Source organism: Peromyscus leucopus, chromosome 8b (genome assembly GCF_004664715.2).
Source record: "Peromyscus leucopus breed LL Stock chromosome 8b, UCI_PerLeu_2.1, whole genome shotgun sequence".
Lineage (NCBI taxonomy): Eukaryota > Metazoa > Chordata > Mammalia > Rodentia > Cricetidae > Peromyscus > Peromyscus leucopus.
In genome coordinates this window covers 67,346,607-67,363,847 of record NC_051086.1, presented here as the reverse complement: position 1 = coordinate 67,363,847, position 17,241 = coordinate 67,346,607, and the positions used below count along the sequence as shown (strand labels likewise).

Here is a 17,241-nt window from a genome sequence, read left to right as displayed (position 1 = left end):
TTCGAGACAGGGTTTCACTGTGTAGTCCTGGCTGTTCTGGAACTCACTCTGTAGACCAGGCTGGCCTCGTACTCACAGAGATCCACCTGCCTCTGCCTCCCAAGTGCTGTCTAAAGGCGTACGCCACCATACCCAGCCCACTGAAGGATTTTAAATGGGATTTAAATGACACCGCCAGCTTTACAGTTTACAGAGAACAGCTTGGTGTAGTGGCACAAAGAACAGATTGATAAGGGCTTTTGAAAGAAAGAAAAGGAAAGAACTAGGTAGGGTGTATGGCTCAGTAGCAGGTAACTTGTCTGGAATTCATGAGTCTTAAGGTCCAGCCCTAGCACCACCAAAGAAAAAACAAAAACCAAACCAAACAAATGAGCATGCGGCTCTCAGAAGCCATCCCTCCGGCCCCTTATTTAAACCTTAAGAACTTAATAAAGGGGCTAGAGAGATGGCTCCAAGGTTAAGAACACTGGCTGTTCTTCCAGAGGTCCTGAGTTTAATTCCCAGCAACCTCATGATGGCTCACAGCCATCTATAATGAAATCTGGTGCCCTCTCCTGGTCTGCAGGCATACATGGAGGCAAAATGTTGAATACATAATAAATAAATAAATCTCTTTAAAAAAAAAAAAGAACTTAATAAAGTAAAACCAGAAGCAACGGAACAACAGTGAGACCTGCTGTTTAGGACGCAATGGGACAGTTGGCTGTCACCGGTGGCTGGCGGCTGAGAGCATTAAGAAGTCCTCCCTCCTGCAGAGCTGCTGCCCTGGTCAGAGGGTCACAGGTTAACCGGAGGGTCGCAGATTAACCGGAGGGTCACAGGTTAACTGGAGGAGAGGCAGCATGTATCCAGTCCCGACTGCTGTGAATACAGGACTCCATCAGGGACTGACGGACTGGGTTTGAACAGTTAAACATAAAGGTCCTGCCCAGTGAAGTGTGAGAAGAGAGAGAATAATAACAGCAGGAAACAAACTGGTACACTTACTAGGATACATATTATGACTAGAAACATGTCAACAGCTGTATTCCACCGAGAGAATACTGAAATGGTCCAAAGAAGTGATTAGCTTATAGAAGATGGAAACAGGACCAGTAAGCTATCATTTTAGAGTACAGCAAGGCCTTAAGTACTACCTGGGAAGTGTTGCAGCAGCCATGCAGGTTGCATGCATGTGTGCTTTCTGGCCTTCCTTCTTCATACACTCTGAGAGATTGTAAAACCCAGAGGGGAGCTAGTCATCTGCTTATTCACAGTAGAGCTATTCATAACATGGAAAAAATGAATCCAATAAAAGTAATAACAGTGGTGAATGGACTGTAGGGCAGCAACATGATGGTCTACCACACAACCTGCTTTGTTTGTTTGTTTGTTTCGAGACAGGGTTTCTCTGTGTAGCTTTGCAACCTGTCCTGAACTTGCTCTCTAGACTAGGATGTCCTCAAACTCACAGAGATCCGTCTGCTTTCCAAGTGCTGGGACCAAAGGTGTGCACTACCACAATCTGCACCACACAGCTTTCTAAAGGACACTAGGGAGCATAAATAAGTCAAGTGCAAAGGGATGAACTCAAATCATTACTTTTTGGTAAAACTTGCACTGTAAGAATTAACAGTGGCTGGTGCTGGGAGACAGTTCTGCTGTGGGATGGTCTGTATGTCAAATTGCTCTGATTGGTCAATAAATAAAACACTGATTGGCCAGTGGCCAGGCAGGAAGTAGGTGGGACAAGGAGAGAGGAGAATTCTGGGAAGCAGAAAGCTGAGGCAGAGAGACACTGCCAGCCACAGCCATGACCAGCAGCCTGTGAAGATGCCAGTAAGCCACCAGCCACATGGCAAGGTATAGATTTATAGAAATGGATTAATTTAAGCTATAAGAACAGTTAGCAAGAAGCCTGCCATGGCCATACAGTTTGTAAGCAATATAAGTCTCTGTGTTTACTTGGTTGGGTCTGACCGGCTGTGGGACTGGCAGGTGACAAAGATTTGTCCTGACTGTGGGCAAGGCAGGAAAACTCTAGCTACACAGTTCAGTGGGCAAAGTGTTTGCTGTGCAAGCGTGGGGACATAAAGTCAACTTCCCAGAACCTCTATAAAGCCAGGGGTGGGAAAGAAGCCACGTGTCTATACTCTTAGTGCTATGAAGGCAGAGAGACCCTCCAGAAGCTTGTGGCTCATCCAATCTAGTGGGCAGAGGCTGACAACAGAGACCCTGTCTCACACAAGACAGAAAGTGAGAACAGACATCCATGGTTGTCCTCTGACCTTCACACACACATTGTGGCATGTGCACACCCAGACACATACCCACACTCTCTCACATACATATATACTGACACACACACACAAATACACAAATTAAGAACTACAGATAAAGACTTTTTGGTATACTTCTATTTTGCCAAGTTCCAGCGGGCCCTGGAACCCCTAGGCCAGTCTGAGACTGCTATCTCAGACCTCCATCAGCACAAGGCAGTCCAGCTGGCACGCTCGTCCTCTAACAAGTGCATCGTAAGAATATATTCTCTGCTTCCAAACAGGTTTCTGGAAAGAGAAGCAGCAGGCTTACTGTGAGCGTGGCAAGTGACATGAAGCCAATCAGGTTGTTCCACACTTTATCGATGTCCTTCAGCAACTGCTGGAGTTTCTCACTGCACACAGCAGTGGCTTTTATCCCCAGCTCCACACGCCTGGTGACTCGGTACACTTCCACGACGCCTGGTGGGGAGAGGAGAGAGTGAGGCGTTGGAGAAGCAGGCGGGACAAAGCAGTGCTTGCTGATGACTGATTAGGAGGGGCACGACCGCACAGAGACAGGGCTGTGAGTGCAGACATGTGCTGGTTGCCTTCCTGTTGCCTCGATAAAACACCACGACCAAGGCAACTTAGGGAAAAGGGCTTCATTGGGCTTACGGATCTACACTCCACAATTGCAGTGTGAAGGCATGGCGGTGGGAACAGCCGAGAGCTCACCTCTCATACTGCAAGCTGGAGGCAGAGAAGACCAATGGGAACAGCAGGAGGCTTCTGAAGCCCAAAAGCACCCCCCTCCCCACCACCACCTCTTACATTAAGGCCACACCTCCTAATCCTTTCCAAACAGTTCCACAAACTGGGGACCAAGTATTCAAACCTATGGTGAGTCTATGGGGGTCATTCTCATTCACACCGCCACAAGGTGTGAGCCTCCCCAATCAGACAGTTCTGCTCCTGTGGTCTTCAATCAGGCCGAACCCTCCCAACAAGAAGGGGTGCTGAGCACCTCCTCGTCTAAGATGGTCACAAGACACATCACCAGGCCTTCACTGTAGCCATCACCAGACCACTGTGCTACCCAATGCTGCTGGAGTCTTTTAAGTAGAAACACAGATTCCAGAGCTATACACTATGAGCCCAGATCCCTGCTCCATCTCTTACCAGCCTTGTATGCTGGGGCAAGTTATGAAGCTCCCTGTGCCTCGAGTTAAGACAGTAGCAGCAGCTCTTCAAAGGACCAGGGAGAGGATGGCACATGTGAGCGCTGCACAAGGCTCATAACAGGGGTTTTTGAGCAGCAGACACTGTGTGAGCTACTGGGCTGTTTAGCTCAGATTTCTTTATGAGGTTCTGGCTGAGTCAGGGAAATCCCATTAACTGACTGAAAATGGACATAGAACTTTAAAGAATCTAAATGCTAATGTCATCACAGAGTAATCCATGCTGAATCCTTTAAAAAAAAAACACATTGTTAGGCTTCTATGTGCCATAAATTTCAATTTTTAAAATTACATTTATTGCCAGGTCTGGTGGCTCACACCTTTATTCCCAGCTCTTAGGAGGAGGCAGAGACAGGTAGATCTCAGTTTGAGGCCAGCCTGGTCTACATAGCAAGTTCCAGGATAGCCCAGGCTACCCAGAGAAAACCTGTCTTGAAAAATCAAATCAAATAAAACAAAATTACATGTATGTATTTGTACATGGGGGAGTGGCATGAGTGCCACTCCAGAGGTCAGAGGGCAAGCTGCATGCATTGGTCCTCTCCTTCCACCACGTCGATCTTGGTGATTAAACAGATCATCAGGCTTGGGAGCAAGTGCCTTTGCCCACTGAGCCATCTCTGGCATTGATTTTGGGTTTTAGCTTTGTTTGTTTGCAGCCCAAGATGGTCTGGAATTCACTATGTAACCTACTGGCCTTCAACTAGTAGCCATCTTCCTGCCTTAGCATCCTTAGTGAGCCTGGCCAGGACTGTTCTTTCCCTGTGGTCTCTGATGAGGTTGAATTCTTTTTCTCTGCATAGGCCCTGGCTGTCCTGGAACTCACTCTATAGACCAGGCTGGCCTTAAACTCACAGAGATCCACCTGCCTCTGCCTCCCAAGTGCTGGGATTAAAGGTGTGTGCCACCATGCCTGGAGAGGCTGAGTTCTTTTTTTGTTGTTTTTTGTTTTTATGTATGTGTATTGGTGTTTTGTTTGCATGAAGGTGTCTGGTACCCTGGAACTGGAGTTACAGATGTCAGTGAGCCACCATGTGGGTGCTGGGAATTGAACCCAGGTCCTCTGGAAGGACAGCTAGTGCTCTTAGTTGCTGAGCCATCTCTCTAGCCCCCAGAGGCTGAAATCTTAAGCAAGGAGGAGAGGCACCAAATTCCTCCTCATCCTAACGGTAGCCAACAGGCACATGCTCCAGACTCAGCTAGAGAACACTGGAGAAATCCAGGCCCCCATCACCTTGCACACCACCATGGCTTTTCCTCCTCTTCTCCAGATGAAGGGCAGGAATGGCTGTCCACCCTAACAAGTAAGGTCTGTTCCAATAGAACCTTCCATGGATATACTAGGAACGCTCTTAGAAGGGAAGGCACCATTTCCTGGCGGGCAGTGGGTATCAGCTAATGAGAGAACTATGGCTGTGTGAGCAAGAGACTGGTACAGAATCAAGGTGACCGACCGGCGCTCCATCACCAGCAGCTCCTCAGCCGATACACAGTGTGCTCTCTGTGCCAGGAACTGGGATGGGGTTCGGAGGGGTGGGGATAAACAAAACAAGCCCTGATTCTTGCCATCTCTGAGGGTCACCCTAGTGAAGGGAGGCAGTGCAGATGGTAAGAAGTGTAAGATACTCAAGGTGACAGGGCTGAGGAGTAGAGATGGGATTCTTGACAAGGGGACGGGAAGGAAGGTCTGAAAGACGTCAGGCTCCTGTGCTTGTGGCCCAGGCCACCGGGCAGCCCGAGCTGTGGAGGGAGGAGCACTAGGTCAGACTGGAGCTCAGATTCGATGTTAACAGCTGAAGACAGCAGGAAGGTAAGTCACTAGGGACAAAGAGGAAGAACGCAGAGAGAACAGGGAGGACTGACCCATAAAGTGATGCCACTGAGATGTCTTACTAGTTAAGACTCGATGATAAAAATAAATGAGCTATATATATCTGTTACTGGTTTAAGGTATTAATTCTTTCTCAGGAGTATGTGTACAAACCTGTGTGAATGTATGCCATGTATGTACAGGGTCTGGTGGAGGCCAGAAAAGTGCATTGGATTCCCTGGGGCGGGATTTACAGGCAGCTGTGAGACAAGCAGCCAGGGTGTGGGGAACTGAACTCTGGTCCTCTGCAAAAGCAGCAGGCACCCTTAACCACCGAGCCATCTCTGCAGCCCCCACAGATACAAAACAAAGACTTGAACACTTCACTATGGAGACCTTAAGTACAATGGTTGCTGCCTGTGACGTCAGTGTTCTACCTCTGAATGCCGCAGCTAGTGAGTCTGTATACAGTGGAGCGCAGACCCAAACTACTCAGAGTGAGCGAGCACAGGTCCTGATGCAGCAACAGGCCGCGGCCTGACCATGCGGGATACGGAGGAACACACCTAGAAGGTACTCCATGCCCTGGGCTGACTGGATGACTTCTGTGCAGACAGCACTGCTGCTGATGCCGTTTAAGGTGTCGTTTGCCTTCTTAATGACCTGCAAGAAGTGAAATCACATTACCTGATACAACCAGGAAAGGCCACTGCAAATCCATTTCCCATGAGCGGAAAACCCAACCGGTGTGAGAAGCTGTGCCCAACCCGTGTGCAAGTGCCTATGCAGAGACAAATCTAAGAACTTAATTTTAACTTTGAACAAAGAGACCATCCTTCACTTCTGTGGGAGGAAGAGAGGTGCGGGGAGAGGGAGGGGTTCTTGTTTAAATACTATTTTCATGTAGGTCAGAGGTAATGATACACCACTTTGCCACTTCTTAAATACAGTGACAGATAAGGGAGGACAGCTGACAAATGGGCCAGTGTCTACTACTGTACACTTGAAGGATGCCTGGCTTTCCTTTCTTTTTTAAAATGTATTATCTATTTTTAATCTTATGTGCATTGGTGTTTTGCCTGCATGTATGTATGTCTGTGTGAAGGTGTCGGATTCCCTGGAACTGGAGTCACAGACAGTGGTGAGCTGCCATGCAGATGCTGGGAATTGAACCAGGGTCCTTTGGAAGAGCAGCCAGTGCTCTCAACTGAGCCATCTCTCCGAGATCTCTGCATGGTGATGGAAGTAAGGCATCCTTTGTGCTTGCCTGCATTCATTCGAAAGAACCAAGGAGGAGACAGAACAGTACAAGGGAGTGTGCTCGGATGCACACAGGTGACATACTCACATCCAGGGCGCTCCCCAGGCACCTCTGCCACTCATACGCGTATCTCTCATTTTCCTGTGGGTTTTAGAAAAGGAACTGGGTTCAGCAGGCAGGCTTGGGGTCCTCTGTTTATCACTTCTCTCAATACAAAGAGCTTGGGAGACGCCTTCCTATTGAACGTATGCTTGCAAAAGACAGTTATCATTTAAGAGTAGGAACTTGAGCCGGGCAGTGGTGGCGCACGCCTTTAATCCCAGCACTCGGGAGGCAGAGCCAGGCGGATCTCTGTGAGTTCGAGGCCAGCCTGGGCTACCAAGTGAGTTCCAGGAAAGGCGCAAAGCTACACAGAGAAACCCTGTCTCGAAAAACCAAAAAAAAAAAAAAAAAAAAAAAAGAGTAGGAACTTGAAAGACCTATTTTATATCGGCCTCTCTGTGTAAATGCTGCTTCCTTTGTCCCAGTCAGTAACAGTGTAAGTGTCCCAGTCAGTAACAGTATAAGTGTCTCTCCAGTTACTCACCATGGGCATACCTAGTATATGAGCTAGTGCCATACTACAGCTTTAGTTAGGCGTGGTGACATACCACCGAAATCCTAGCACTTGTGGGGCAAAAGTAGGATCGCTGAGTTTAAGGCCAGCCTGGTCAACATAGAGAGTTCTAGGCCAACCAGGGCTACATGGGACTGTCTCAAAACAACAACAGAAACTCCACAGAATACAGCTTTCCATTCCATAGTTCACTACTGTGCATGCATGTGCATGTGTGTGTATACTTGTATGTGTCACAAGGAACAGGGATGGAATTAAGTTACCACAAACAGAAACAGAAGATCCAAAACATTTTTTCCTCTCCTCTATGTTGATGTTTTAGAATTCAGTAGAAGGATAAAGTCTAAGTTTGGGGAAAGATCTTAAATGTTTCTCTCCTTGCAAAGTCCCATGGACAATTTCAACTTTAGCCATGACTTTCGGTGGCTGTCACACATAGGGAGCATTTTCATCCTGGCTAATCCTACCAGCCTCTACCTCTAATGATCTATTTGCCATGTGGTGTCCAGTGTCTCCTCCTCATCCCTCCCCTCCCGCTCCCCTGGGAGAGCAGAAAAGCATTCTTTCTTGGGGTGCTCTCCCAGGCAGTTGCCCAGCTTACCTCCACCTCTCCAGTCAGGTCTTTGTACTTGTCTCGGATGACAGGCAGCGCTGTCTTCTCACTCAGGGTGTTGGAACGGTCTCTGAAAGGCTGCTCCAGGGCCGGAGAAGGAGAGGAACGGCTTATTTCTTTATCCCCAAGGCTTAAGCTCCTCTTGTGTGATCCTGGGTGGAGGGGACAGTAGGCACAAAGGTTCTGTTACTCGACCTGGCTCGAGCAGGGGCCTGTTTGCTGATGAGACCCATCTTTTACAGGCGTCATGTCAGTAGGCATTCTGAGACCCAGTCTTCACTCACTCTGTCCGGGAAGTTCTTTGAATCTCGGTCTCTTCTGCTTGGGGCCTTCCGCTGGTTTCCTCCATTACTCTTGTCTGATCTGTCTCTACACTACATAATCTAAGTATGAATCACAGGTGTCTAGATGCAAAGTGCCTTTCTTTCTAAATATGGGCGCCTCGGAGCCATGAGTCAGTCCTTCCTGTCATTGCTTGTCGGCCTGTGCCTCCCTGGCTCCCTGCTTGAAGGCTGTGTTCTCCTGCAGATGTAGAGCTGCAGAGACAGGGAGTAAGGCAGCGACGAGGCAGAAGATGTGGAGAAAGATGGCAGAGACGCTGGCTAACCGGGAGGGGCCCCTCCACCTCTGCCGTGTGCTGCTGTTCAGTTCCGGCTGACTGTTAAGAACTGGGAATGCAGGTCTTGCACTGCCAGACATTACAACTTTGCAGGAAAAACCAAAAATCCAGATTGAGAAATAGAATTTTAAAATGTTTGCTATTACTTCAGGTTTTATGGGTCAATTAAAACAGATACCTTTTTAAAAGGTGATTTTTATGAATTTTAATTATGTATGTGTGCTATATGTTTGGATATGTGTTTATGAGTGCAGGTGCCCACTCATAAACTTGACGCCAAAGATATCAGATTTTTCTGGAGCTAGAGTTCTAGTTAGTTGTGAGCTGCCAGAAGTGGGTGCTGGGAACCAAACTCAAGTCCCCTGCAAAAGCACTACATGTTCTTTTTGTTTGTTTGTTTTGAGGCAGGGTCCCACTATGTAACTGACTGTCCTGGAACTCACTTTGTAGACCAGGCTGGCCTGAAACCCAGAGAGATCCGCCTGCCTCTGCCTCCCAAGTGCTGGGACTAAAGAAGTGTGCCACCATGACTGACACAGGGCATGTTCTTAACCACTGACTCATCTCTTGAGCACAGATAGCTTTTAAAAAATATTTAGGGGTTGGAGAGATGGCTCAGAGGTTAAGAGTACCGACTGTTCTTCCAGAGGTCCTGAGTTCAATTCCCAGCAACCACATGGTGGCTCACAACCATCTGTAATGAGATCTGGTGCCCTCTTTTGTATACATAATAAATAAATAAATAAATAAATAAATAAATAAATAAATAAATAAATAAATCAAAACAAAACAAAAGCTACGTGAAGAAACCCTGTCTTGAAAAAAAAATAAAACAAAACAAAAAATATTTAGTTTGGGCTGAAGAGACGGCTCAGCAGTTAAGAGTACTGGCTGCTCTTCCAGAGGTCCTGAGTTCAATTCCCAGCAACCACATGGTGGCTCACAACCATCTCTAGTGGGATCTGATGCCCTCTTCTGGCATAGAGGCATACATGCAGAGACAGCATTCATATACATAAACAAACAAATAAACAAATCTTTTAAAATATTTAATTTATTAAAATGTTTTTATTAGATTTATTCATTTTATTTTATGTATGAGTGTTTTGCCTGTGTGTATGTATGTGTACTCCATTCGTGCTGGGTGCCCCCCAAAATCCAGGCATTGATATCCTGAAACTGGAACTATGAATGGTTGTGAACCAGCATGCTAGAGACCAAGAATCAAGCCCAGGTCCTCCTCAAGAACAAACACTCTAACTACTGAGACACTGCTCCACCAGCCCACTTGTTTTATCTTTAAATAAACTGTGTGTGTGCACATGTGCACACAGAAGCTAGAGGTGAGGGATCCTCCTAGAGTTACAGGCAGTTGTGCCTGACGTGGGTGCTAGGAACTGAACTCGGGGTCCTTTGCTGTACCCTCTTAACCACTGAGCCACCTCTTTAGGCCCCAAAGAGAGCATTACAAATGCATTCATGGGCACAATGGCTCAGCAGGTAAGGACTCTTGCTGCCAAACCTAACAACTCAGGTTGGATGTCCAGGACTCACATGATGGAAGGAGAAAACAGACTTCCAAAAGTTGTTCTCTGACTTCCATATGCGTGCCCTGGCATGTGTACCCACACACATACATAAATAAATATACATTCGGTTCCAGGCATGGTGGTGCATACTAGCACTTAGGAGTACTTGGGAGGTTGAGGCAGGAGGATCAGATGCTCAACAGATCATTCTCTGTAACACAAAGGGTTTGGGGCCAGCCTGGGCTACATGAGACCCTCTGTCAAAAAAAAAAAAAATAACAAATAAACCCCCCAGATCTGTAGGCTGAATAAAGATTCATAGCCATACTGAATTTGGGGAACAAGAGCAGAGCTAGCCTGCCCCCAAATGATCAAATCCACTTCTTTGGCACACTTCTTTTTGTTTTTTGTTTTTTGGTTTTTTTTTTTTTTGGTTTTGTTTTGTTTTGATACAGGGTCTCTATAATCCTGGAACCGGCTATGTAGACCAGGCTGACCTTGAATTCACATAGATACTCCTGTCTCTGTCTCTCGAATGCTGGGATTAAAGCATCTGCCACCATGCCTGGCCTACAGCACACTTCCAAGCCAACTAGAGTGTGAAGAAAAGCCACACTCTCTACTTGTTCTTCTTCAGTAAGCAGTGATGAGGGACAGACACTCCACCTGAGCTCCAGGGAAACCCCAGTCTTAGAAGCTGGAACATCTATGTCCTGCTAAACAAGGAATCTTTTTTTTTTTTTTTTTAATTATTTTTTAGTGTTTGAGACAGCGCTCATCATGTAGCCTAGGCTGGCCTGAAGCTTGCTATATAACCTAGCTGACCTCAATCAAACTCATGATCCTCCTGCCTCAGCCTCTTGAATGCTACGGTTACAGACAGGCATCACTATGCCTGGATTTAAGAATCACCATTTTATTCTCAGGCAAGGATGTGGAGCAAGCTCACAGGAAAAAAAGTCTTACCTTGAACAGATAGGTCAAAGGTTGCCAGCTCACTTTTGATCATTTCTTCACTGGACTTCATTTTGCTTTGTGAATTGGCTACTAAAAAGTCAAATTTGCTGATTTTGGGCTTTTCACTTTGAAATTCTCCAAAGTCGTCGACATACTCCTTGGGGGTTTCGTGAGAGGCGACACTGGAAGCCGGGCTTGGACACGTGGTCTCTTGGCTCCGGTCCACCGTGGGCAGGTCCTGCCTGGTGAAATCCTGGTAGTCCCCACTTTCATACTCTTTCTGCTCAATGGTCTGAGGCATCATGTCTTTAAAGCTGGCAAAGGCTGGGAAGGGAGTCTCTGGAAGAGCATCCTCGATTGCCAAGGCCATCCCTTTGAAGAGAGATGACATGGTGATGTTTTCAGAACTGCCAAATGAGGTCCCTTTCTTTGGAAGGTTTGAGGTAGGTGAGAAAGACCCACTTCCTGCTGAGGGGACAAATGGAGAGAGTTTTCTGCCCTGAGATCTCAACCCTGTCTGGCCAGTCACAGCTCCCAAGTGTGCTCGCTGCAAAATGGCTACTGTAGCTTGCGAAAGCATCGCAGTTTAAGCCCTCTGCATCTGAAGGGGACGGTCCCACAGTTAGAGGCATGCTCCTAAGTTAGGCAAAATGCCTAGAACATTTCATCAGTCCCATACCATGCTGCAGAAACTACAGTCAAAGCCTGCACTAAAATTAAAGAAGTTGGGCTATAACACTGGATCTTTAAGAAACCATATTCATTTTCAGCTAGCATTTATATTTGATTTTAAAGAATCCTTTTAGCTGGGCATGGTGTTACACACCTTTAATCTTAGCATTTGGGAGGCACATTTCTGAGTTCGAGGCCAGCCTGGTCTACACAGAGTTCCAGGATAGCCAGGTCTACAAAGAGACCCTGTCTCAGAAAAACAAAAACAAACAGTAAATCCTTTCTGTTATATGTAAAAAATTACTACAAAGACAGGTTACATAGTCATGTCCACAGTTTGATAGAAGATTCAGATCATTTAATGAATTATTCCTTTTGGAGCTTGAAGACATTCTTACATATTCCATACTCAAAACACATCTCCTTTTCTCTAGACTGTGTTAGACAGTGTTCCTCTTAGAGTGAAAAACATAAAATGTGACAAACCAAAAGTCCAGTTTCTCAAAACAAAAAGTAAAAGCATTCTCATCTAACTTTTAATAGATTACTTGAAATTTCTGTGTCAGGCAAAGACACATAGAGGATTTTAATTAAGCAGTCACTTACCTCATTTTTTATTTTGGTCAGTTTGGATATCCTATTGCTGAGATAGAATGTGAGAAAAACAAAAATCAACCTGAATTACTTTAGTCCTTAAGAAAAAAAACAAAACCAGAATGGAGTGCCCGGGTGTGGTGGCACACGCTTTGAATCCCAGGAGGCAGAGGCAGGTGGATCTCTTTGAGTCCCAGGCCAGCAAAGGAAAAGTCTGAGGTCCTTCTGGGCTGTTTCTGCCTCAGTAACGCATCTTCCTCCCCACACTCACTGGAAAATGGAAGAAGTGAAAGAAAGACGAGCTGGGCTAGAAGACCCGCTATCTTCTTCGTCTACATTTAAGTGAGTAAGCTGGATGAGGTGCACACACCTTTGAGCCCAGCACTCAGGAGGCAGAGGCAGGCTGATCTCCAAGGCCAGCCTGGTCTATGAATGAATGAATGAATGAATGAATGAATGATTAACGAGATAGCAGAGACAGCAGAAAGAATACAGCTTTTCAGTCTGGAAAGATCGGAGTTTGACTCTGCCACCTACTTTGTTAGCATGGCCATTAGCTTTATAGTTCAGTGTGGCCTTGAATCCTGGCCACCCTCCCACCTCAGCCTCCAAAGTGAGCTTTTCTGAGCCCTGGTATGCTCATCTATGAAGTGGAGATGAGTCTACATGTATATGAAGGATTGTGAGGATAATCAGTTGTGATGACGTGTGTGGAAGATTCTTCAGTGCCCGGAGGGCAACACATGGAACTGCTTGAATCCTTTCAGAGTCAAAACAAAAAAGAAACTCCCCATCTTAGTGATTTATCAGGAAAAGCTGGTCTGCTCATTTTCTTCTCCTCTCTACCCTTCTGTCACACAGGGCTTTGGGCATACCAGGCAAGTGCCTGGCCACTGACCCACATCTCCAGCTCTCTGTTTTTAACTCTGCTGTGACAGGCTCTTACTAACTTGCCTAGGCTGGCCTTGAACTCAAAATCCTCCTGCCTCAGCCTCTTGAGTAGTTAGATTACAGGCCTGGCTTTCCAGCTAGTTTTCAAAAAGCAAAATTAGAGAAGGCTGCCTATGGCAGGGTGAGGAGACTCCTCTCCACAGGGCACTGGGGCAGGGTGAAGAGACTCCTCTCCACAGGGCACTGGAGCAGGCTAGAGTCGCCTATTTCACTTAATGTAGCCGAGACAAGAAGGCCAACCACCCTGACAACCACACACACACACACACACACACACACACACACACACACACACACACACCTCACAAAGAATCCAGAGTTCTGTGACCGGATTTTCACAATTAAGCCAATGGGCGGAACAACACTGGTCATTTTCCCTCCTTCACAGCAATAACACATAGTTTAGAATAGGTATGAGGTTCCAGATACTTCCACAGCTCTCCCACCAGCACTCCACACATCTCCCTATGCTCTGATAAGAGCATTCAATTAATAATAAAAATGCTACATAGTCAACCAGTAAAAAGCCAATCTCGCCGGGCGGTGGTGGCGCACGCCTTTAATCCCAGCACTCGGGAGGCAGAGGCAGGCGGATCTCTGTGAGTTCGAGGCCAGCCTGGACTACCAAGTGAGTCCCAGGAAAGGCACAAAGCTACACAGAGAAACCCTGTCTCGAAAAACCAAAAAAAAAAAAAAAAAAAGCCAATCTCTTCTGCTAAATGATGGAGTACTTTAAAATTCTGCAGTGCAAACTGTACCCCTTCACATGTGGCCTGCTTAATAAGAAGGAAAAATGATTTGGGCAACAAATTTATCATTTAAAATAAATGAAGCAAGCCGTTAGACAAGACACTTTCTTAGTCTCTCACTGTAGTGGTTCCTCTATGTGGAGGATCTACCTAGATCTAGGTGTGCAGGCTCAAAGGAGGTGCCATTCAGTCAGGAGGCAGATGTGGTTAAACTCAAGACCAGTTTGTCAGGGGTACATTCAGCAGAATGCTTCACCACAAAGATACATTTATTATTAGACTCTTCCAGTAGACTCCTTGGGGAAACCATATCAGAAACTGCTTCTAGTATCTTATCTATTAAAAAGCAGTGATTCTGTTTTTCAGACCAGAGACAAATTTATGAAATGAAGCTCTGGTTCAAATACTGCAACCAAGTTGCTATGGTAATAAAAAGACCTTTTTGTGCAATTATGCAACAAGAAAGCAAGCCTTTTTTTTTTTTAATCAAGAATGACTCATATTATCAGGTAAAAGGCATTGTAAGCAATAAGGATTACCTTAGCTGAAGAGCTCTTATGATTTTCTAACTATGAAGGTTTCCAATGAAATCATATAACATTTTACCTCTGGAGCCACTCACTGAGGTGAGCCAAAGACTAAATGAAAAACCAAACGAAAGACTTACAAAGAAATGTTTGAGATATGTGTGTGTGTGTGTGTGTGTGTGTTGTGTGTGTATAAAATTAACTGAAGGGTAGACATGTTATGAGTCACTAAGTGCAAGCTTTGAAACTGAATGTTTTTATTTTTGCTTACTTACTGGCTACTAGTGGGTGAAAAAGCAATTTACTAAAGAGTAATTAATTTGAACACATAAGCACTAAACTGGCATTATATAAGAACCAAAAAGCAAACAATTACATAATATCCTTCCCTAAGCCTTAGCATCTACACACAGTATAAATGCAGAGTGTGGTTTTTTTTTTTTTTTTTTTTTTGGTATAGTGAATACTAGTAAGCCATTTTTTAAGAAAAATTTGGCATGTAAGTTGATTGAAGGTAAAGAACAAACATGAAAACTACCCATTTTCCCATGTTAGCAGCTCTCTATTTGCTTAGCAACCCAGTTCTATGTATTATCGTATAAAGATCTTAAAAATACTAAAGAACAAGGCCTCCAGCATGAAGGACAGGAGCCCTGTCTGGGAAAAATGATACAGGATGCTATAAGCACCAAAATGACTAGTGATGGTTTTGCAATTTCCTAGCTGAATTTTGAAGATTACAAGAGAAAAGAAAAAAGAAAATGGAGAATCACCACAATCAAAGAAGAGTATTATATCTCCAATTCTTTGGGCTCCTGGGCGGTGCTAATCAGAGCTGCAACCGGGCACAGGTAACAAGTCAAATTGGGTGCTTTCACTCATGGATTTGTTTGCAACCAGGAATTCACTATGACAAAGGGCAAAAGAATAAACAGTATGACCGGCTTCCCATCATGGAACAAATCAAGACATGGCTCTCTCTCCTACAGGCAGCTAACCCTATCAGGCTCTTCCATAACCTCTATTCAAATCCACTCTGAACGCATGTTGTACATGAAAACAGGGTATCCCCAGGCATGCAAGCCACCACCACAGGACACAGAAGATGAGACCCACTGTGGATGTTTTATAAAGCTGGGGACATATGCCCAAGAGATTAAGAGTTACTAGCTTTTAAAGAAGGAGTTTAGAGGAAGGGGGGAAAGAGAATTACATGCACAATTCCACTATTCTGGAGTGCTCTGCATAGCAGTAGCAACGTTGGGTGGCTCAAAGAGAACAACTTCTAACGTCTAATGCTGCGTTAACCCAGCCTTCATTTACCAACACAAACCACAAAATATTTGTGTATTTTCATTTCTCCCCATTTTGGGCCCAATTCTTCCTTAGAGAATACTCTCCACTAACCGTAAAGCCCAGTCTGACTATGTCCTGCTAAGTCTCAAGCATCCTGATAGGCATTGCTGTAGAGAACAGGAAAAGTGTCCTCACCGAGCAACAGGCTACACAAGACTGCTGCCTGATCGCCTTCCTGTGTTCTAATCTGTATAGAAACTCCCCGTTCTCCATGTTTGCACTGACTCCCATGACGCTATGGTCCACATTGTGTCCACACTAAGTGTTTTCAGGTTTCTAGGTCAATGCTTTAAGTTCAATAAAGAAAAGCAGCAAGCACGAGAATACTAAACTCAGAGGAGGCCAGAAGGCAAGAGATAGTAAGACTGTCCAAGGTCAGTCAGGGAAAGCCCAGGCTGGAGACGGGGCTCAGAGGTTAAGAGCATGGACCGCTCTACCAGAGGACCCAGCAGCCATGCCGGGCACCTCACAACTGCCTGTAACTCCAGCTCTACCTTCTGTGGCACCTGCACGCCAAGTGCACACCCCCACACACATTTAAAAACAGTAAAAATAATAGAAACCTCACGAAAGTGATACCAAATGAGCACAAAATATGGTAATTACAATGAAGGCTTTCTGGCTACCAAAAGGGAGAGAGCAGCTTTAGGGGACAGAGCCTCCAGGGTATATGCCCTCTTAAGTTCTCACTTAGCGGACATTTCCCAAACAACTTATCAAAAGTCTTCAAATGATAGAACCAAGTAGAAGCTACTCATAGGAAAAACAATGAAGTGATTTTGGCTGAGAGTATACCTCAGCGGTAGAGCGCTTGTTTAGCATTCAATAAATAAATATACATAAGTAAAAATAGCTGGGCATGATGACATGTACCTGAAATCCTAGCTATTCTGGAAGTTGAGGCAGGGGGATAACTTAAACTCAGGAGTTCAAGATCAGCACAGACAGCAGAATGAGACCTTGACTTAACAATAGTAGTATAAACAAAAATCATCACCAGGTGATGGTGGTGCACACCTTTAATCCCAGCACACAGGAGGTGGAGGCAGGTGGATCTCTGCGAGTTCAAGGCCAGCCTAGGCTACAGAGTGAGTTCCAGGACAGCCAGGGTCACATAGAGGAACCCTGTCTCAAACAACAATAGCAAAGAATAACAATCCAAATCCTTCAATTATTTTAGAAGGTAGCACAGCTTGTATGACATTGCCAGTGTTCTCTGTTCTCACCTGTTCCCTCTGGTAATCAGCATGGATTCTAACAGGAACAACACAGTGACTGCAGAACACCAGACATTTGTGAGATGTCTCATGCACTGACAGAGACAAGCATTGGCCAACCGTATCTTACCTGGCATCAGGATAAACACCACAGTGTTATTTGTTTGGACCTACAGCACAGAATGCAAGTCTTTATCACAAAAAAGGGAAGTTGTGTTATACTATTAAAACTCCCTCCCTAAAAATAATATGCTATCTAGACACAATGAGTTGTTCAGTGAATGACAGTTAC

General features: G+C 45.4%; 1 protein-coding gene across 7 annotated transcripts in view; it reads right to left on the bottom strand.

Annotated features, from left to right (window-relative positions):
- Positions 1-17,241, bottom strand: part of Synrg (synergin gamma) — an 83,905-nt gene that overhangs the window by 10,516 nt on the left and 56,148 nt on the right. For all 7 annotated transcript variants that reach the window (XM_028890567.2, XM_028890569.2, XM_028890572.2 and 4 more), the window contains 5 exons: positions 10,893-11,255; positions 7,767-7,930; positions 6,637-6,690; positions 5,855-5,951; positions 2,572-2,720 (listed from right to left, as the gene is read on the bottom strand). In XM_028890567.2, the coding sequence (XP_028746400.1) occupies positions 2,572-2,720; positions 5,855-5,951; positions 6,637-6,690; positions 7,767-7,930; positions 10,893-11,255 (827 nt within the window). The remainder of the gene's footprint in view (positions 1-2,571; positions 2,721-5,854; positions 5,952-6,636; positions 6,691-7,766; positions 7,931-10,892; positions 11,256-17,241) is intronic.